Source organism: Microcaecilia unicolor, chromosome 4 (assembly GCF_901765095.1).
Source record: "Microcaecilia unicolor chromosome 4, aMicUni1.1, whole genome shotgun sequence".
Taxonomy (NCBI): Eukaryota; Metazoa; Chordata; class Amphibia; order Gymnophiona; family Siphonopidae; genus Microcaecilia; species Microcaecilia unicolor.
Genome location: NC_044034.1, coordinates 101,494,276 through 101,517,074, shown reverse-complemented (window position 1 = coordinate 101,517,074; position 22,799 = coordinate 101,494,276). Strand labels below are relative to the sequence as shown.

The 22,799-nt window shown below is 44.7% G+C and overlaps 1 protein-coding gene across 1 annotated transcript in view; it reads right to left on the bottom strand.

The window, feature by feature from the left end:
* VWA8 (von Willebrand factor A domain containing 8) overlaps window positions 1-22,799 on the bottom strand; it is a 483,817-nt gene that overhangs the window by 434,104 nt on the left and 26,914 nt on the right. The window contains exons 3-4 of the mRNA XM_030200545.1: window positions 12,371-12,501; window positions 6,534-6,644 (exon numbers count right to left, since the gene is read on the bottom strand). Coding sequence (XP_030056405.1) covers window positions 6,534-6,644; window positions 12,371-12,501 — 242 coding nt within the window. The remainder of the gene's footprint in view (window positions 1-6,533; window positions 6,645-12,370; window positions 12,502-22,799) is intronic.

The window sequence follows — 22,799 nt, the reverse complement described above, 5'->3', positions numbered from 1 at the left end:
TTAAGACTATCAGAAGACACTTCTACCAAGGAACTGCCAGTAAGAGAGCTAGTACGTCTAGGAACTGGCAAATCATATATTTTATGTAATGGTGGACAAAAAATTTTAATTTTTCTTTCAAAAACCTATAGAATAGGTCTTTAGGTGTAGCAGTCAATATTTTAGGCAAATTCAAAAGTTGTAAATTCAAATGGCTGATGAAATTATCCAAATTTTCAACTTTTCGCTACAAAGTTAATTTACCTTGAACCAAAGTCATCTGGACACTGCAACTTCTGAACAGAAGAATCTAATAAATTCAACTTATCTGTCTGAAGTTTTAGTGCTTCTGACAATGTTCTAACATTCAAAGGCAAGAAGTTCCACCATTTCACAGACTGAAAGGAAAAGAGAACATCAAAAGCAGACCTATAAATAACCCCTTTATGATTAGGATATTGCAGTAAAAACCAATTTATCCAATAAAGTGCCATGATGTTGTGAAAGAATCACAAGATCCAATAAATATGAAGGAGCAAAAAAACATTTGAAATAGAGAAAGTAGACGCCTAGAGAAATGTTAAATAAATATGTAAGAGAAGTTTTTAATGTACCAGATGATAAGATTCCACCATTTACTCAGGTTTACTATCTGCCCATGTCAAAATCTTCTTGGATATCTCTGCTATACTAGAGACTTCAGATAGTGAATCTTTGACTAGCTCTACTCTGATTGCCACTGTGGCTTTATCTCTGGATAAGACCTGGTTGCTAAATCTTTTCTTTGAGCATAAAGAGGAACTATTTCTTGGACAAAAAATAAGAATATTCCCTGATGTCTTGCATGATATACAGAGGCGCAGATGATAATTTATGCTATAGAAACCTGGTGTGACCCAGTTGAGAGTCACTTTTTTTCTCAAGTATCCATATAAATTTATAGTTCAATATCAGGCTTCTAAATATGTGTTCTTTGATCCTGCCTACCTTACTACTTTTCTTGCAACTGGACAGATTGCTGCTTCGCCTTTAGCTGTTAGAGAGGGGATATAAATGTCTAGTTTAGTTATTGAGGTCCCTGATAGTCAGGTCTGTTTTTCTTGTTCTGTTTTGTTATAATGCCTCCTGAAATTTAAATCTTGGATTCCAGTGTTAGTGGACGAGTAATTTTCTTGCTTTATATATTTTTTCTCCTAATAATACTTCTTATCTAGAAATGCTTATATTTACTTTGCTGTACAAGTGATTGTTGCTTGGCTAATAATGTAAAATCTAATAAATATAAAATTAATATAAAATAAAGAAAATAATCGCTCACAATTTAAACACAACTTGTGCCCTCACAGGAAAACCAGTGCAATTTTCGTAACAGTGGGACAGCTGATTCATAACAAGAAGAACTACAAATCAATCTAGCTACTGTGTTTTGAAGTGTCTGGAGTTTTTTTCCATAAGCCTTCTGACAAACCTACTAATACTACATTACAGTAGTCTTATTTGAGACAAAATCAATGACTGTACCAAAAGTCTAAAAGCGTTAAAATTCAAAATAGACCTCAATCTCCTCAATCTTTTCGTATTATAAAATTCTTTTTAAGATTTGAGTCACATGGGGTTCAAAAGATAAATGTTCATCACTTCCAAAATCTTTGGGCCCTTGTTTATTAAGGTATGCTAGTGTTCTTAACACACGCTAATGCTAGAGACACCCATAGGAACATATGGGTGTGTCTAGTGTTAGCGCACACTAAAATCGCTAGCGCACTTACAGCGCGACTTAGTAAACAGGGCCAACTTCTGAAATGTAATATTATTAACAATAAGAGTTGAGTCTCCAAATTGGAGAATGGTTAAATAACAGATACCAAAAGAGAAAATGATGTATTTACTGAAAAATATATCTTCCTGTATTTTTGATGTAGTGCCTATAATTGCCACTGAGAAATTTGCCAAGAAACAGAGGTATTCCTTTCAGTGATCTCTCAATGAACATGCAGTAATACAGAGAATGTGGAAGCCCAGCTTATTAATCAATTACAGTAAACAGAGGAATTTTGTTACCCAACTTGACGACATAACTGATATCTCAAGTTGTGAGCACTTAGTTTACTTGAGATGTATTTGTCAAGATGCTTTGTGGAAGGTCTGCTATGCTGGCTGGCTGTACCAACAAATACAACAGCAACACAGATATTCAAAGAACTTGCCAACTGTGTAGTTGGAAAACCCAAATTAAATAGAACTAACTAAAGAAATCACAAATGATGGTGCAATAAAGTGAAGAAAACAACATAGGCAGCTGATATTTGAAATGATCATACCAGATTCTCTCTCCCACCTTCTCATACCCTATACCCCTCCCGTGCGCTCCACTCTACCAACGTTGGATTACTACAACCCCTCCCTTCTGTTATCCGTCTAGAATCAACTCAAGCCTCCGCCTTTAGCTATATTGGCCCAAAGCTTTGTAATGTATTACCCTCTCTTCTTCACTTAGAATCTTCCTACCGCACATTTAAATTTGCCTTGAAAACTCACCTCTTCACCCTTGCTTACCCCACTCCCCATTGAACTCTGGTTTTCCCCCTTCTAGCTTTTATTATTGTTCACCACTCTGAAACTATTTCTTTTGCATTTGGCAGTATATCAAGCGTTTGTAAATAAGAGGCCCTTTTACTAAGGTGCACCGAAAAACGGCCTGCGCTGGTGTAGACGCATGCATTGGACGTGCGCAGGTCCATTTTTCAGAACGTCTGAAAAAAGGCCTTTATTTTTGGCCGAAAATGGATGTGTAGCAAAATAAAAATTGGTGCATGTCCATTTTGGGCCCGACACCTTACCGCCACCCATTGACCTAGTGGTAACATCTCATGCGTTAACCGGGCGGTAATGGTCTACGTGCATACAATGCCGATTGCCACCTGGTTAGTGCTGCACTGGAAGCTTAGTAGACATGAGTAAAAAATGAAATTACCGACCAGGCCACGCGGTAGCTGGGCGGTAGTTCAAAATTGACATGCGTACGTGCTATGGCGCTTAGTAAAAGGGCCCCTAAATAAATAATGTTGAGCACCAAACTCAGCACTCAACTTTGGGCACTTGGACTTACGCCAGCTGAAACCTGGTATAAATCCTGGCACAAAGAGTACAGATCCCCACGCTATTCTGTAACACTGTGTATATCTTTTGTGAACACCCCTTACCTGCCCATGCCCACTTTTCAGTTGCATGCAATTCAACTTAGGCGCCCATTGTTACAGAATAGTGCATAGCCAGATTGGCACCCAAATCATATTTAGTGTCATAACCAACAATGTGGTCTTATCTTTACAAGACAGAAATATGATATCAGCATACGTCCTAAAAGATAACCAACATGTGATGATGACATCACACAAAAGCAAGAAGATTCTGGGTAAGATTTAAGGATAATCTCTCTGATTTAAGGAAGGGAATGGGTTCTTCTGTAAGGATAATCACTTTCTTCATTATTATTTAATATACTTTTACAACTACTAGATTTTTTTTTTTTGGCTTATGTTCATAACGTAAGTTGTTAGCTCCATTGAGTAGCTGCTTGGATTAGTCAACTGAACAGCTTGATTGCAGGCAGGCTGGTGGTCTAGAGCAGTGCTTCTCAACCCAGTCCTCAGGCACAAGAAGCCAGTCAGGTTTTCAGGATATCCATAATGAACATGAATGGGATAAGGTTTGCATGCACTGTCAGTTTGGTATGCAAATCTTATCTCTATTCATTGCGGATATCCTGAAATCCTGATTGGCTGGGTGTGCCCTGTGTTGAGAAATACTGGTCTAGAGCTTATTATGCAGAAAAAATATCTACATTGTTTTGGAGGATTTGTCAATTTTCATTTGGAGAAAGAAAGCAAAGGGTGGAGATAGTTCACTATGGTTTGACATAAAGGTATCTCAAAGCTATCTCCATCATTATTCAACCCCTAATACCCATTGAAGCCCTAGGTACGAATAAGGGGTTGGTTTCCAAGCGACATGCCTTCCTGAGGGCTAGTTAGTCATCCCAGTATGGGTACACACAGCCCTGGGAAGAAGAATTGTGGATTAATTTAAAAGAATAGCAGTGGAAAGAGATATAAACAAATTTTAAAAAGCAAGCAAAACATCCATATGTGCAAGAATTTTGGAAAATGGGTATAAGATAACTGTTTATTGATACGTAAGCTCCCAGTACATACATATGGTGAAGTTTTAAAATGACCTGTAAATATCCTTTCCTTGAATCTTACCAGACCAGTCCTGACAAGTGGGTTATGTTTTCCTACCAGCATATGGAGCCAGAGAAAAAAGCTCAGAGCTGACTCCACTCTTATTATGGGGGGCTGTTGCTGCCTTCAGTTACTTATTATCCTATGTCAAAGCCAAGACAACTGAAGGCAATTATTATATTTTGGTTTTCCAATTTGTCACCAAAATCAAACCCAGTGCAGTCAAAAATATAATTTTGTGGTCACTAACAAAGGGATGAGTCAGTACCATACAGCAAGGGTATAACTATCTACAGAGTGGGCTACAACAACTCACATTCCTCTACCTAGCCCAACTCCTTCCAGCTTACATGGGGGAGGTGAGCTGAGGTTTGACAGAGCTGAGAGGCCTAAGACTCTACATAAAACTCTTCCTGATATTACTGTCACTATCAGGCCTTGGACTGGCTCCAATTTTCATAGGTTTCTGCCTGCTGGAAGAGGCAAAGGAAAAGAGAGAGGGAGGGGGAGCCACAGGAAAAAGTGAACACAACACAATGTCACGCTAGGTGGTAATTTACTACTACTACTACTACGCAGCGCTGTACAAATTAACAAATAAGGACGGTCCCTGCTCAAAGGAGCTTACAATCTAAAGGACGAAATGTCAAGTTGGGGCAGTCTAGATTTCCTGAGTAGAGGTGTAGTGGTTAGGTGCCGAAGGCGACATTGAAGAGGTGGGCTTTAAGCAATGATTTGAAGATGGGCAGGGAGGGGGCCTGGCGTATGGGCTCAGGGAGTTTGTTCCAAGCATGTCACCTAAAAAATAATTTCAAAAGTGTGCCTATTTTAAACCCATTTTATAAAGGCAACATGAGGCATCTATATGCCTTTATAAAATTAGTTTACACAGATGCTCTCAAATTTTCACCCACTTCAAAGAAGATATAAATGTGCATATGTACTCAATGAACTTCATGTGTACATCCCAACTCTGTCCATACTACATAAATGTTTGCCACAGTATAATTTCATAATAGCCATTTTCCACATATAAAACATGCTTCACATTCAGAAAATGCTTCATAAAATTACCTTTTAAGTGTAGTTTTTCTAACTGGTTACCCATTTCTTAATCATGTCCTTGTCCAACTGAAAACTCTGTTTACTTTGCTCAAGCAGCATCTAAACTGACCTGGTTTTGCATCCCTTCCCATTTGAACATATTTCCTTGTAAGTTGTGCACATGCAGACATTCACACACTACTATGTGACCAAGCACAAGCCATTTAATGACAGCCCACAAAGCAGTCCAGTTATATCACACTACCACTCAAGCGCCTCTCATCACCACCACTACTCACCATCAGTGGACAAGCAGGTGCAACCCCCACCCTGCAGCTTCCACACTCTGTGCTCTAGAGCCGCTTCTACAGTCACAAGGACAGCAGTGCCTCGGCCACAACTGTCAACACCACCACTGCAATTCCAACTTAAAACAGCCGGCTCTGTGCTCAAGCCTGGCTACATCACATTGTCATGACAAGAATGTAGCTTTACAACAAATTAAGGGACATTGAACAATGAATTTAACTGGGTTTTGAGGAGACAAAGCTGTCAAAACTGTGCACTGAATGTATACCTGATTGTTTATTGAACTGGTACATGAAATCTGTAAATGGAAATTTTTATTTTACATTCTTTGGGGCTGTAATAGTTAAAATAAGCATGCTGTTTCAACAAATACATTTTCAAATGTGTTCTATAATGGATTACCATATTGCGTAATAGTGAGCAGCACTCACAGAGAGATGTAACTGAAAAGTTTTACACAAAAATTTTTTTTGCTCATGGCAGCTGTACAAGTAGAACCTCAGGAAATCAAGATGGTAAACATCCATACAAGGCAACAGCAATGCTACAGGCCAAATACCAGGCAGTTCTACAGTGCACAGCTATTTTGTATATCCCCCCTGGAGAAGAAAACAGCTGTTACTCTATATTCATGAGTAAAGCTAACTTTAGAAACACAAAGACATAAATGTTATCAACGAAGCAAGCGTTTTCCAAGCAAGTTCAAGCAAAAAAATTAGGCACAGCATTATTTATTGGAGAGCTCTGAGGTTCATGCTGGCTTTCTCACTTAGCACTTATTTTTAGATCAACAAAATCAAGAGACCTTTATAAATATTTCTGCAGACAGCAACACATTTCACAAATCTTCCAGAAATCCAATTTACACTCTTTCCCAGGTCTCATGTTGCACTTCAGAAGATAATTTAAATGGAACTAGGCATGAATTGTAAGTGTCGAGGTGTGATTGCAACTTGCCTGATCAATATAGAAAGCAGTTCCATTCCGGATCTCTCTCCGTTGTTTGAGATCAGTTTCTGTTGTATCTCTGGACAGGGCAATATACTCAACTTCTCGTTTGGTCAGCTCCTGTGGATAGCAGCATGACGTTATTACACCAACAAAAACCATGAACTTGAACAACATGTCAAAGAAATACATGCCCAGAAAGAAATCATCATCAGCTGCAGTTCTTCAAAAAGCCCTGGAAAAGTAATTGAAAACATGACTGAAAGCCAAAATCTAATTAACTTTTTTATAAGCACAGTTTTCTTCTTCTCTATCACAACCAGGCAATTCTTGAAAGCTATTGACTTGTCACTCAAACTGCTTTTATTTTCCTCAAAACAGACTTACAAACAGCAGGATCAGATATAAATCTTCAAAAGATTCATTACCTCAACCCAGAACAAAGACGTAATTTCAAAAAGGAGTGCAACTCCCAAACACAAATCTTGTACAACCATTATGCCAAAATAGTTTAGGTCTACCCCGACTGCATGGCTCTTTGCAGAACAGAGCTGCAGTTTGTTTTTATTGTTTTGTTTTTATGGGGGGGGGGGGGGGGGGTACAGCAAACTAGTAAATGATTTCTTGATTTAAGATCCATATTTATTTAGTTAGACCTACCATAGAATTCATATTAGTCTCATTAACATTTTATCGACCCTTCTCGCACTTTAAATTTCTCATTCTTTTAATAAAATATGTTACTGCACTTCATTTATTCACTTACAGATCAACTACCTAATAGAATCCTAAGTGATGCATACAATATCACAAAACATAGGATGAATAAAAAACAGCACCGTAGCCAATCCAGAGGGCTAGTCAAAAGCTACCCTAAATAAATGTATTTTCCATTTATTGCTGAACACATCCAAATCAGTTTCAGCGCAGGCTGACCAGAAATGAATGCCAAGTTTCACAGCCTAGATAAATGTTTATAGCAGAAAGCAGTGAGCACCTTAAAAGCCAGGTAGGCAGGTCATCCGAAGCAGTACTAAGCAGGAGTTTGTGAGACGAGCTCCTAGGCCCCAAATCCCTGAACTCCACGTCCCCCGTCCCCCCCGGCCCCAAAGTATACATACTGGTGCTAAAAGCCTATGTATTTATCATACTTCTGTTTCGCACTGTACTTAGACAGTGGAATAGTTTTTTTATTATGCTGTACATAGCTGTCAGATCTCAAAAGTGAGAAAAGGATCCACCATGTGCAAATCCTTCCAAGATAGCAACTGAGGAACATGATGGACCTTCCACGGTGAGCTCCAGTTAGGAGGCAGAAATTGTGGCAGAAGTCCAATGAACTATCAATGCTTGCCTAGATAAGCGGCTGCAAACAGTGACAGCCAAACTAGACATTATGGACGGCTGGTTGGAGGGTCTACGAGGGGACTTTATCTTTCAGTGCCAATATGTCTCAGACTTGGAGGACTGTGTGCAGCAGTTGACTACCACCAATACAGATCTGCAATATAAGCTGAAAGCAATGAAGGATAAAATTGATGACATGGAAACTCGCTCCCGCAGGAGCAATTTGTGTCTGGTAGGCTTACCGGAGAAAGTTGCTGATGCAGAGCTACTCACCTTTTGAAGTCATAGCTGGTTTAGAAGCTAAATCTGCAATGGCAGCGGGACCACTTCATATTGAGCAAGTCCACTGTCTGGGCACCCGCAGATCTTCGGCAGATCATCCTAGAGTGGTTATATTTAAACTCCTTAATTACCCTCAAAGTGGACATTCTTTGTGCCATACGTTCCTGTGGCCCTTTGACTTATGAGAATGAAACGATGCTTTGTTTCCAAGACTTCTCCACTCGCCAGTTTGTACTGCTCTACATAAGTGCCATATTCAATTTGCTTTACTCTATCCTGCTAGACTGAAGGTTTTTACAGAGGGCAAAACACAGTATTTTTGATACCACGGATGCCAAGGTTTCCTTCAGCAGATCCCAGACCTGGAAGCTTCTCCTAGATACCTACTGCATTGCAGGTCGCTTCTGAATCTTTTTCCTTTCAGTTATGGAGTACTAACCATGAAGTTCTCAGTACTCTGGCAGCTTCACAATTGCAGTGTCCAGGGTTTTCCTTCCCAAAAGGTGGCGAAGGCACTTCACTGCTAAACCTGCATCGCCCCACCTGTGGAGTATCAACTGGATTCCTTTTTCTCTTCTGGCACTTGATTATTTCTGAAATATTCCTTCTTTCTTCCCTTCTTTTTTTTCATTTTTCCCTCATTTTGCAGAATTGTGTGGTGTATGAGTGAGAGTGCGATGAACTTTGGAACTTTGCTTCATACCGCTATATATGCATTCTGCATGGACCTTCATATGTACTGAGTGCTAATTTGTTGAACCTATCTGGATTTCCTCACAGTGTCTTTCTTTCCGTTGATAGCTTAGCGATACCTGCTTGCCTGCCATCTCACTGCTGGCCCAGAATCTTCAGTTTGGACAAATCTTCAGTTTATGGACATTGTTTTCAATGTTTTGCCTATAGGTTTCTTATTGCTACCCTATTATGCTGGCTAGTATGGAGTCTGGACGTGTGAAAACATGTGCTCCTTGGGCGACTGTCGGCTCCCCCCCCCCCCCCATTCTAGTTTAAAAGATGCTCCATCTCCTTTTTAAAATTTAGCACCAGCAGCCTGGTTCCATTCCGGTTAAAGTGGAGCCCATCCTTTCAGAACAGTCTCCCCCTTTCCCAGAATGTTGCCAGTTCCTAACAAATCTAAATCCTTCATCCTTGCACCAGCGTCTCAACCACAATTGAGAATTCAGAGCTCTGTCTGCCTTTTGGGTCCTGTGCGTGGAACAGGAAGCATCTCTGAAAATGCTACCCTGGAGGATCTGGACTTCAGCTTTCTACCTAAGAGCCTAAATTTAGCTTCCAGAACCTCCCTCCCACAGTCTAGGGACTGGTACTGTATCTGAGAATTATCATGGTGGTCTAAACTCCGTTTCTGTTTTGCTTCTTTTATGATAGTTTACAGAAAGATTAAAAAAAATAATCTTGAATGACTCTCTTCAGGAAGATGGTATATAAAACTTATACAGCGATGTGACAAAAGTATTTACACCCCCCCCCCCCCCCAAGTTCTCCTATTATTGCAAATGTGTCACACTGAATGGCTTCTGATGTTTAAACATAGGGAACCTGAGTAAACACAACACAGTTTTTTAAATTACTTCATTTATTTAAAGGAACATAGTTATCCAACATCTATATCACCATGTGAAAAAGAAACTGCCACCTACAACTGGTTGAACCACCATTAGCAACAATAATTGCAACAAAATGCTTTCTATAATTTGATATCAGTCTTTCACATCACTGCTGAGAAATCTTAACCCACTCTTCTTTACAGAGCTCCTTTAATTTAGCCTCGTATGTAGGTTTTTGTGCATAAACTATGGGAAAGTGTGGGGTACAAATGTAATAAATAATAATAATAATAAACTGTTCGTTTTAGGTCCTCTCACAACATTTCTACTGGGTTCAAGTAAGGGCTTTGACTAGGATAATCCAAAACATTTGTTTCTCTTCAGCCATTCAGAGGTACACATGCTTTTGTGTTTTGGATCACCATATTGCTGCACAGCCCAATTATGCTTCAACTTATGGACTGATGGCAGGACACTCTCATCAATAATTTTCTGGTACAATGTAAAATTCATGGTTCTTTCAATAATGGCAAGTTTTCCAGGACCTGAAGCAGCAAAGAATCCAGACACCATCACAGCAGCACCACGTTTGACTGCTGGTATGATGTTCATAATTGTGGCATGCTTATTTGCTTTACACCAGACATAATTGGATCTGTGCTGTCCAAAGAATTACACTTTCAACTCGTCTGTCCACAGAAAATTATCCCAAACAAAATGGCCTTGTAACCTTTTTCTAGACTGATATATTTGAAGAACTTTTTTTCTCATCTCTTCTGAAATTTCCTTTGATCATGGCATAACGTTCTGGTAAAAACTTTAAGATGACTACTTCATTCTCATGTTAAGGTTCATTATATAGTGAGGTTTAGATTCAACAGGCCTGGCTGCAATCAAGTTTGGCTGTGTTCAATTAGCTGAATCTAATGAGCAACTAAAGCTGATCAACTGGTTGATTTGAGTAATTAAGGGGCAGTTACTTTTCACATGGGTGTTAGATACCTGAGGGGCCCTTTTACAAAGCCGTAGGAGGGCTAACACACGGGTAGCACACGCCAAATCGGCACTACCGCCAGGGTAGCGCATGCACCCCATGGTAATTCTGAGCTTGGCGCCTGCTGAATCCCACGGTAGAAAATATTTTTCTATTTTCAACTGTGGAGGGGCGTTCCCAGCGGTAATTGGAACGTATTGCATGGTTACTGCACGGGTAGCATGTAAGCCCTTACTGCTAATTCAATGACTGGTGGTAAGAGCTCAGGCCATAAACAGACATGCGCTAGTTTTAATTTTTGCGCACACCCATTTCCCGGCCCATTAAAAAATGGCCTTTTTCCCAGCCGGGTAAAAAGTGGCCCAGTGTACGCCCAAAAGATGCATCCACACTACCACAGGCCACTTTTTACCACGGCTTTGTAAAAGGACCCCTTTGTTCCTTAAATAAATTATATATTGTATTATGTGTATATTCAGATTCTCTTTATCTAATATTATATTTTGCTTAAAGATTAGAAACCATTCTATGTGACACATATGCTATGATAGCCCTATCCAGGTGCGCTTTACTAACACCAATCCCAATGTATTCTGCAACATAAGCACAAGACTGCCCTGGAGTATAATTCAGAAACCCCAAAATGGACTACGATTTCATAACATGGAATTTGGCAGGCAGGCAACACTGCTGTACAGAAATCTTATCCAGTCCTACAGTATTGATTAGCTTTGCAGAACTACTTACAGCAAAGCAAACCCAACAAGTAGCTTTTAACCACAGGGTTTACTGGGATAATCAAAGAAAATTATGCACATACTTATTCTTTACCAACCTCCTCAAAAGCTACCTTAAAAGGTATGTTTTTAAAGCAATATTGTGTGCATACTAATCTCCCCCCAACCCAGGGGTTCTGAACCCAGTCCTCGGGACACACTCAACCAGTCAGGTTGTCAGGATATCCACAATGAATATGTATGCGAGAGATCTGCATGCACTGTCTCCACTGTATGCAGATCTATTTCATACATATTCATAGTAAGTATCTTGAAAACTAGACTGGCTTGGTGTGTCCCGAGGACTGGGTTGAGAACTCCTGCCCCAACCTAACCCTGCCCTGGGAATGTCTCAAAGTTCTTGGGCAAAGTCTTCATATGTTGTTGCTTTTTGCTTGGATTTTTAACCACATACAGGACTCTATAAATAATAAGTTCTCTCTCAAATGACGTGCTACAAAGTTATCAAAATACCAGAGAAACCTATAGCAAAGCATGAGTATTTTTTTAAATAGGTTTTTTTTTTTTGGTGTTAAGTCAATAAACAGTACAACCAAATTAAAAGCAGAGATGAAAAATAATTATGGCCATCCATGCATGAAATAAACTAGGCCAGCTGGTACAATGATAAACCAATCAATTCAGAGTTTTATATTTTGTATTGTTAACCTCCCTTCCCCAACCCGCTATCCCCCACCCTTCCCAAGTAACAACAAGAACCTCAAATCTGTTGTTAATAATGCCACAGAACCAGGGCCCAAGAAACATATTACAGTATATTCTCCCACAGAATTAACAGAGCATGAGTTTTACGCTTTACACTTTGTGATGCTTCCTCTTTGATGAGACGTATTTTTAGCTCACAAAAACATAACTTACCAAATATTGCATTGCAAGAGAACGTCGAAGGGGCCCTGGAGGTCCAATTAGAAAGACGTCCTGTCCTAGAAGGTCCTTCTGCATTATCCATCTTAGATGCTGGACAACAGATTGTGACAAAGTACTGGACACTACAAAATGAAAGAAGTATGGAACATAAATCAATACAAGAGATATTTTTTAGGCAGTTTTATATTTAATGTTTTCTCTGCTCAAAAGTATATTTAAAATAATGTACTCTGAGGACTACTTAATATTTCAAAAAGCAGTAATGCTCTGCCACTAGCAGTTAAAGATTTGTAGTACATAAATTATTTTTAAGACACCTGTGCACTTTTACATCCCTGGGAATGGACTTATCAAAGGAGAGCAAATTGCCTCACACTAATTGTTTGGTCCATGCTGGCTGTTATGTCACAAATAATATCATACATGCTTCACGAATCATTCAGTTCTCATTTCAAACAATATTTGCGGCGGCACCGTTTCAAATATACTGCCCCAAAGATGAGGAAGCTAGCTGAAAGAATTTAAAAATAAGGTAAAATTATGTATCATACCTGATAATTTTCTTTCCATTAATCATAGCTGATCAATCCATAGACTGGTGGGTTGTGTCCATCTACCAGCTGGTGGAGATAGAGAGCAAACTTTTGCCTCCCTATATGTGGTCATGTGCTGCCGGAAACTCCTCAGTATGTCGATATCCAAGCTCCATCCGCAGGACTCAGCACTTAGAGAATTACACCCACAAAGGGACACTCTGCCCAGCTCACCACCGCCGAAACGGGGGAGGGGAATTAACCCAGCTCATCCCCACACAAGTGGGGGAGGGAAATCCGTCCAGCTCATCCCAGCGGAGCGGGGGAGGGACACCACACCCGCCGATGCGGGGGGATCTGGCTTATCCTGCAACCGCAACCGCGGGAGGAGCTGACTGAGCCTAACACCGCCGAAGCGGGAGGGGTACAAAGCTGCCCTACTGCCGCACGAAGCGGGAGGGAGCGCCGGCAGAATTTAAGTCTCAATCCAGCCCCGTAAAACGGAGGGGAGAGGAATGCAGCAGCTCACTGTAACACAAATTCGTCTCAACTCTTGAAGAACTCATTGAAAAACTTGAACACGAAGTCCTCCTGAATAGGAACTGAAGACTAAACTTGAACCTGAAATGCAACCAGAATATAAACAATACAGATATCTGGGAGGGACTATGGATTGATCAGCTATGATTAATGGAAAGAAAATTATCAGGTATGATACATAATTTTACCTTCCATATCATCATGCTGATCAATCCATAGACTGGTGGGATGTACCGAAGCAGTACTCACCCAGGGCGGGACATTGAAATCCCTGACCGCAACACTGAAGCTCCAAACCGGGCCTCCGCCCGAGCAGCCACAGCCAAGCGGTAATGCCTGGAGAAGGTATGGGCCGATGCCCAAGTTGCCGCCTTGCAAATCTCTTCCAAGGAGACGGACCCGGCCTCTGCCATCGAGGCCGCCTGAGCTCTAGTGGAGTGAGCCTTCAGCTGGATAGGCGGCACCTTCCCCGCGGCCACATAAGCCGCTGCAATGGCTTCCTTGACCCATCTTGCCACTGTAGGCTTAGCAGCCTGCAGACCCTTACGAGGACCTGCAAACAGGACAAACAGAGGATCCGATTTCCGGAAATCATTGGTCACTTCCAAGTATCTGATGATGACTCGTCTCACATCCAGATATTTGAGAGCAGAGTATTCCTCTGGGTAGTCCTCCCTACGAAAGGAAGGGAGACAGAGCTGCTGATTCACATGGAAGCGAGAAACAATCTTGGGCAGGAAGGAAGGCACTGTGCGAATAGTCACTCCTGCCTCAGTGAACTGCAGAAAAGGCTCTCGACATGAGAGCGCCTGGAGCTCGGAAACTCTTCTGGCTGAAGTGATAGCCACCAAAAAGACTGCTTTCAACGTCAGGTCTTTCAGAGATGCCCTCGACAAGGGTTCAAAAGGCGGCTTCTGCAAGGCTCTTAGCACCAGGTTGAGATTCCACGCAGGCACCACTGAGTGCAGAGGATGGCGCAGGTGATTAACTCCCTTGAGAAAGCGCACCACATCTGGCTGCGAAGCCAGGGAAGCACCCTTCAGGCGGCCCCTGAAACAAGCCAGAGCCGCTACCTGGACTTTAAGGGAACTGAGCGACAGGCCTTTCTCCAGACCTTCTTGCAGGAACGCCAACACTGAAGAAATTGGAGCAGTGAAGGGAGAAAGTGAGCCTGCTTCACACCACGCTGCAAAGGTACGTCAAACCCTGGCGTAAGCAGTAGAAGTAGAGCGCTTCCTCGCTCTCAGCATAGTGGCGATGACCTTGTCTGAGAAGCCCTTCTTTCTCAGACGCTGCCGCTCAATAGCCAGGCCGTAAGACCAAAGGGGGAGGGATCCTCCATCACCACGGGACCCTGATGTAACAGGCCCTGCTCCACTGGCAGCCGCAGAGGATCGTCGACTGAGAGCCTGATCAAGTCCGCATACCAGGGACGTCTGGGCCAGTCCGGACTCACCAGGATTATCCGGCCCGGATGCTTTGCCACCCGGTCTAGCACCCTGCCCAACATGGGCCAGGGCGGGAACACATAGAGAAGCTCTTGTGTTGGCCACTGTTGGAGAAGAGCATCTACTCCCAGGGATCGAGGGTCCCGTCCTCTGCTGAAAAAGCGCGGCACTTGGCAATTGGCCGATGGCGCCATCAGATCTAGGCTCGGCTGGCCCCAGCGCTTCGTGATGTCCAAGAACGCCTGAACAGATAGCTGCCACTCTCCGGGCTCCAAGGTATGGCGACTGAGAAAGTCCGCCTTGACATTCATGACTCCGGCAATGTGGGCCGCTGACAGCTGTTCCAGGTTCGCTTCCGCCCACTGGCATAGATTCATGTCCTCCTTGGCTAGAGGGGCGCTCTTGGTACCTCCCTGGCGGTTGACATAGGCCACAGCCGTGGCATTGTCCGACAGGACCCGTACTGGCTTCAACGCCAGTACCGGGATGAACTCCAAAAGCGCCAACCGAATGGCTCTGAGTTCCAGGAGGTTGATAGACCACTTTGCCTCTGCAGGAGACCAGAGCCCCTGCGCTGTCCTTCCCAAGCAGTGGGCTCCCCAGCCCGACAAAGAGGCGTCCGTCGTGACGACAATCCACTCCGGGGTCACCAGAGGCATTCCTGCAGACAACTTGTCTGTCTGCATCCACCAGCTCAGCGCCTTGCGCACTGCTGGGTCCAAGGGAAGGCGCACAGCATAATCCTCCGACACCGGAGTCCAGCGCTGCAGCAGAGAGTGTTGTAGTGGTCTCATATGAGCCCTGACCCAGGGCACTACTTCCATCGTGGCCGTCATAGAGCCCAACAGCTGCACATAGTCCCAAGCCCGAAGAGGAGAGGCTACTAGGAACTGGTCCACCTGAGCCTGAAGCTTGACAATCCGATTGTCTGGCAGGAACACTCTGCCCACTTGGGTGTCGAATCGAACTCCCAGATACTCCAGGGACTGAGTCGGGCGCAGCTGGCTCTTCTCCCAGTTGATGATCCACCCCAGGGAGCTCAAAAGAGCAACCACCCGGTCCACAGCTTTGCCGCACTCTGCATAAGAGGGGGCTCGGATCAACCAGTCGTCTAGATAAGGATGGACTTGTACTCCTTCCTTTCGCAGGAAGGCCGCGATGACCACCATTACTTTGGAGAAGGTCCGCGGAGCAGTAGCCAACCCGAAAGGGAGGGCTCTGAACTGGAAGTGTCGGCCCAGGACTGCAATACGCAGAAAGCGTTGATGAGGAGGCCAGATGGGAATATGCAGGTACGCTTCCTTGATGTCCAAGGAAGCCAAGAACTCTCCTGCCTTCACTGCCGCTATAACAGAGCGGAGAGTCTCCATGCGAAAGTGCCGCACTTTCAAGGCCCGATTGACCCCTTTGAGGTCGAGGATAGGCCGGACAGAACCTCCTTTCTTTGGTACCACAAAGTAAATGGAGTAACGTCCCTTGCCAATCTGATTTTCTGGCACCGGAATGACCGCACCCAGGCGTATCAGGTTGTCCAAGGTCTGCTGCACTGCCACAGCTTTGACCGGAGACTTGCAGGGAGAGAGTACAAACCCGTCTCTTAAGGGTCGGCAGAACTCTAACTTGTAGCCGTCTCTGATGACTTCCAGCACCCAAGCGTCTGAAGTTACTCTGGTCCACTCGCCCAGAAACGAGGACAGGCGTCCTCCAATCTGCACTGGGCCATGGACCAGGACCCCGTCATTGGGTACGAGACCCTGGGGGAGGACCGGAGGGCGTACCTCCGGGACGGCGGTCTCTGCGAAAGGAATGCTGCTTGGGGGAGAAGTTCCTTTTGAAGGAAGAGGGGGCAGAGGAGCCCGACTTGCCCGGGCGGTACCGACGGGCTTCCTGAAACCGTCCTCTGGAGATACCGGGGCGAGCACTGGCCCGAGCCCTGACTTCTGGTAACCTCTTGCCCTTAGACGTGCCGAGATCGGTCACGATTTTGTCCAGCTCGACCCCAAGAGCAGCTTGCCTTTAAAAGGCAACTTAGCCAGGCGGGACTTAGAGGCGTGGTCCGCAGACCAATGTTTCAGCCAAAGCCAGCGCCGCGCAGAGACTGTCTGAGCCATGCCCTTAGCCGAGGCTCTCAAGACATCATACAGTAAGTCTGCCAAATAAGCCAAGCCCGATTCCAGGGCCGGCCAGTCAGCCCTCAAGGAAGGATCCGAGGGGGAAGCCCGCTGCACCATTGTCAGGCACGCCCTGGCCACATAGGAGCCGCAAACTGAGGCCTGCAAACTTAAGGCAGCCGCCTCGAAGGACGACCTTAAAGCCGCTTCCAATCTTCTGTCTTGGGCGTCCTTTAGGGCCGTGCCACCTTCCACCGGCAACGCCGTTTTCTTAGTCACCACAGTGATTAAAGAATCCACTGTAGGCCAAATAAAGGCCTCACGTTCACTTTCAGGCAAAGGATAGAGGCGGGACATAGCCCTAGCCACTTTGAGGCTCACTTCCGGGACATCCCATTGAGCCGAAATCAAGGTGTGCATGGCATCATGCACGTGGAAGGTTCTAGGCGGGCGCTTCGTCCCCAGCATAATGGCACAGCCAACAGGGGCTGAGGGAGAGACGTCCTCTGGCGAGGAAATCTTCAAAATGCTCATGGCCTGCAGTAACAGGTTGGGCAAATCCTCTGAGCGAAAGATCCGCGCTGCAGAGGGGTCATCCGCTCCATCCGAGCGGGAATCCGTCTCCTCCAAGGAATCCCCAAAGGACCGTTGGGAGAACTCAGATACGCTGCCCTCATCTACATCAGAGGAAACAGCGTCCTCTAAGGCCTGGGAATCCACCCGAGGGCGTTTACTTCCGGGGGCCTCAACCCCGTTATCGGCCAAGGGAGAAGGGGCAGCGTTTTGCATAAGGAAGGCCTGATGCAGCAGCAAAATAAACTCGGGGGAGAAACCCCCCAGACTGTGGATTTCAGCAGCCTGGGCCACAGCCCTAGACGTACCCTCAACCGGCGCTCGCAAGAGCGGGGGAGCAACATGCTGCGCATCCAAGATGGCGTCCGGCGCGACACTCCGCGAAGGAGCCGCGCGGGAAGAACGGCGCTTAACTTTAGCCGCTTTTTTGCCGTCGCCCAAATCAAGGGCGGCCATGGCATGAACGTCTCCCAGCTCAAGGGCGGCCCAAGAAGCCGTCCGAGCAGAGTGGCCGGCCAAGATGGCGGAGGCGAGCAGCGGGGGATGGGCGTTTATGGCGGGAAAAACCGCCGCACTGGAGGAAGACCCGGGACACTGACCGGCCTCCGAACTGGCACCCAACAAGGGCGAATCAGACTTTAATACCCCCGCATCCCCGCTAGGAGCGCACACGCGGTCCAGGGAGCGATTCTTCGCGCCCTCGCCCTCCGACGCCATAGGCCACGTGGAGATCAATCGGGGAACCCCCTGCCCGCTATAAAAAAGGTAAAAATTACCTGCTTCTCGCTCCGAGCTGTAACGACCTGGTGTCCCAGTGAGTAGCTGCAATAAACGTTTAAATAAACGTCGAAATAAACGCCTTTAAGGACGTCCAAAATTTTTTTTTTTTTTTAACGGAGCCAGCGGGAGGGGGGAGAAAAGGAGGGACCTGGCGCCACCAGGTTTGCACTTGCTCAAGAAGAGCCCTCAACCCCAGGCACTCAACAAAACCTAAAAATTAGGCTTGGAGGCCTAAGCCAGAGCTGCTGCTGTGTGTGACCACCACCTGCTGAGATAGAGAACATACTGGGGAGTTTCCGGCAGCACATGACCACATATAGGGAGGCAAAAGGATTGCTCTCTATCTCCACCTGCTGGTAGATGGACACAACCCACCAGTCTATGGATTGATCAGCATGAATGGGTATTAAGTTTTATGTCAAGCTGTACCTGCTGTACACTGCCTTGAGGATCTCTTTATCAAGGCAGTAAATAAATTCCAATAAACAAATAAAATATTGTTTGTTGTATCTACTTTGAAATAATACACTGCATATAGAAGATATACATTATTGCTTACAGATTTTCTAGAAATGTGCACTTAGATGGGTCATTCTGTGCCAAGTGGTCTAAACCTTCCCACCATCATGTCTCCAATTTTGTTCAAGTTTTATCTGTTTTGCGAGTCAGGTGTTAAACGAAGTTTCCCAAAATTTGAGGTCTCTAACTGCAATAGTTGCAGATCAAGACCCCCTTTTCTGAAAGGTTGTCAGTCCATGAGCACGCGACATTTACCAAAATGCCATTTTTGGGGTCTAATAAAATCCAAACACATTTATAAGAATGGCTAAAAAATTCAAATCCTGTACAGTTTTTTATGCTAATTCCGATGAAATACATTTTAACATTATGGATGCAAAATCCAGTCAAACAAGTTGACTCAAAGTGTGCATCAAAATTGGTCGCAACTCATCGGAACATATTTGGACCAATATTCAGACCGCAACAACTTCCATGCAACGATACGGACTTGAAATTTTGAACAAGCATTATGCTTGTGCTGGACATAATACTGCCAGATTTGCAACTAACCAGCATCTATAACCACCCTGCAGGATCTCTTCAACGTTGGCACTGTCAGCGCAAATGGTAAAATGTACCACAGTTCAAAGCCAATTATTAAAAAAGAGTCTGCCTGAATCAGCTTGTGAACAGTATCACCTGAAAGAGAAAATTGTGCTCTACAACACTGATATGTTTTTGTTTTGCAATGCCACCATTAAGTAGCCATTTACTCAGGTCAAAGTATGTTATATTTTGTGTGCGCAACGTATTGCGTTGGTCCATGATGGCTGAGCCATTACTGGTTATCACATTGAAACCAGCATCCCCATCACCATAGGGGCCATGCCTGATAGCCACGCAGTAACAGCCACGGGTGGGTATCTTTACTGCAGGAACAGGCTCCCCCTTCCCCAGAATGTTGCCCAGTTCCTGACAAATCTGAAACCCTCCTCCTTGCACCATTGTCTCATCCACGCATTAAGACTCCGGAGCTCTGCCTGTCTCTTGGGCCCTGCACGTGGAACGGGAAGAATTTCAGAAAATGCCACCCTAGAGGATCTGGATTTGAGCTTTCTTCCTAAAAACCTAAATTTGGCTGCCAGAACCTCTCCCCCACATTTTCCTACGTCACTGGTACCCACATGTACCAAGACAGCCGACTCCTCCCCAACACTATCTAAAATCCCGCTAGGTGACGCATGAGGTCCGCCACCTTCGCACCAGGCAGGCAAGTCACTAGGCAATCCTCCCGTCCATCAGCCACCCAAGCTATCTATATGCCTAATGATTGAATCAACAACCATAACAGCTGTCGTATCCTTTCCTTCCCGGGCAGTACCTGGAGACATATCCCCGGTGCGAGAGGATAGCCCATCCCCAGGTGTCCAGGTCCTAGATACAGGAGTACTTCCTACTTCACCTTCTGTGAGACCTCCCTCCTCCAAGGCAACACAGAGGCTACCTGACTGGAGGTGGGACCTCTCTACAACATCCCTGTAGGTCTCGTCTATGTATTTCTCTATCTCCCTCAAATGATCAAGTTTTTGGAGCGTGGGAGAGGGATTGGATTCACCTGGAGAGATGATAATGTGCAGTACCTGTTAGCATGGGTTCACATTACAACCAGGAAGTATGGTTAAACAAACATGCTAGCTGCTTAAGGCAGAAGGGGTGGTTCACAGGCCTGACAGGGGCAAGGAGGAACAGTGGCTTGCTGTGACAGCTAGTGTGGGGATCAGTAACATATGCTGTCACAGCTGCACATACCACTGCCTCAAGAGGTTTCAAGTGCAGCCACGCTACCAGCAGACCAGTAGCATGGCTGTCCCAACCTTCCTTGCAAAACTACAGTAGCTGTTCTGCTTCTTCACCTCCCCCAAGCAATACCCCTGCGCTACCACTTCAAAAGAGCCCCCCAAAACAATGTGATCATTCTCAAGGAATCCCCTCACCCAACTGAATTACCCCACCAAGAAGCCCCTCTCAGACAAATTCAAACCTTAATTGAAGGCTCACCCCTGCACAGAGCCCCCCCCCCCCCCCCCCTCATCAACTTGCCCTTCTAAGCACCCCTGGGACTTACCTAGGATAATCTTTGGTGGTCTTTAAGTACAAGACAGGAGTGGTCTCTCTCAACTCCTGCCTTATCTGGCTTCAGGTACAAAATGGCAATTGCCCTTGTAAGGCTGACCCCTAGCAGTAGTACCACAAGACTACCACTAGCAGTCATCAGCATCATTTTGCACCAGAGACAGATAGGGTGGGAGCAGAGGGGCCTGCTAGTCTCCCGGACCTCTATACCACCAAGGATTAACCCCAGATATGTCTCAGGGCTACTCCAGAAGCAGTGGGGATTGGGGGGGCTGGTGTGAGGAAGAAGGACCTTGTGAAGGGTTGGACCCTCAGCTAAAAGTTTGTCCTGTGCAATAAATGCTGGGCATGCCCCCTGCTTATACCGCACCCTAGGTTTTGCATCTAACTCATGATTAAGTGCAAAACTTACGACACTTTAGTAAAATAATCCTCTTGGTTTATAAGTTCAGTTCCAATGACATGAGTTTACAGTATTGATAAAGTCCTTATCTACTCAATGTAAATGCTTCTCTGAAATCTATGAAAAAAAGAACTGCCCTCTTTAAATTTACCAGACAAAAGCCTAATTCATGTAAATTTCTGATAGTTATCTTTTTTTGACAAAGGTACATTACCATGTTTAGTATTATTTTACTATTATGCTATTTTAATTGCTGCTGTACCTTTCTCCGAGAACATCATAGTTTATTAGGAGCAAGGAGCTTGCTAAATACCACACCCCATCTATTGCACTTAGCCCTTCAGCTACGTGGTAAGCTGTATTATAGAAAAGCATTAGCATTATATCTACATTATTTGAATGTTCTAATGCATGTTTATTAGGTGTTAAAACAGTATTATGCTAACATCGTATTGTTATCTCTGTTATTTGAATTTCAGTGCTGATAAATGTACATAAATTTTGATACTGTTTCATGGTAGTCCTATTAGGTTTAAATTTGCTGTTCTCATTTATTGTATTTATGTTTATATTTGGTAATTTTTACTATTGTTATGCTGTCAACAAAACTAAGTTTTATGTTAAACTGCACTGCTGTACACCACCTTGGGTGAATCTCTTCATAAAGGGGGGGGGGGGGGGGGAAGAGAGAGAGAAAGGGGGGGGGGGGAGAGACAGACAGACAGATGGGTCTTTTAGCTCATTTTTACATTGCTGCAGCTACAGTATTGTGTGTTCCAAGCTGCAATAACACAAGCATAACTGTTCCCCTGTCTGTAAACAACTGGACCAGTCCTTTTCTAGGAAAATCACACACACACACACTCCTAGTCCCTTTTCACCATCCCCCAATCCTCTGGTACCTATGGCATTCCCCCTGGTTGTCTGGGTGGGGGGGGGGGGGGGGGGGTGGGGGAAGGAATCTCTAGAAGCCCATCAAAATAGTGGTTTCAACCCCCAGTGGTAATCTCGCAGTAGTACCACTAAGGTTCGAGCTGCCAAATAAGAAAGCTCTCCCCCTTACATGGCAGCCTGACCCCTAGCCATAGCAAGAAAAACATGATCTGTCATTGTGCAAACAGAAAGATTGTTGGCGCCCACCTTATTTCCCGGAAGAAGTACAGTGTTACCACTCCCGAAAATCCCCCCCACCTAAATCTGATCCCCTCTCAAGAAGCCTACCTACTCGATCCAATTTACCTGCCCCCCCATAAGCCCCTCTAACTCCAACAAAAACCTTAGCTTGACACTCCCCGTCACACCAACCCATCCCTCAATCACCTCTGGGACTTATCCAAGGGTAATCTTTGGTGTGTTTTTTTTCCTCTGCCTCTGTCTTCTGGCAATGGGACCTAACTC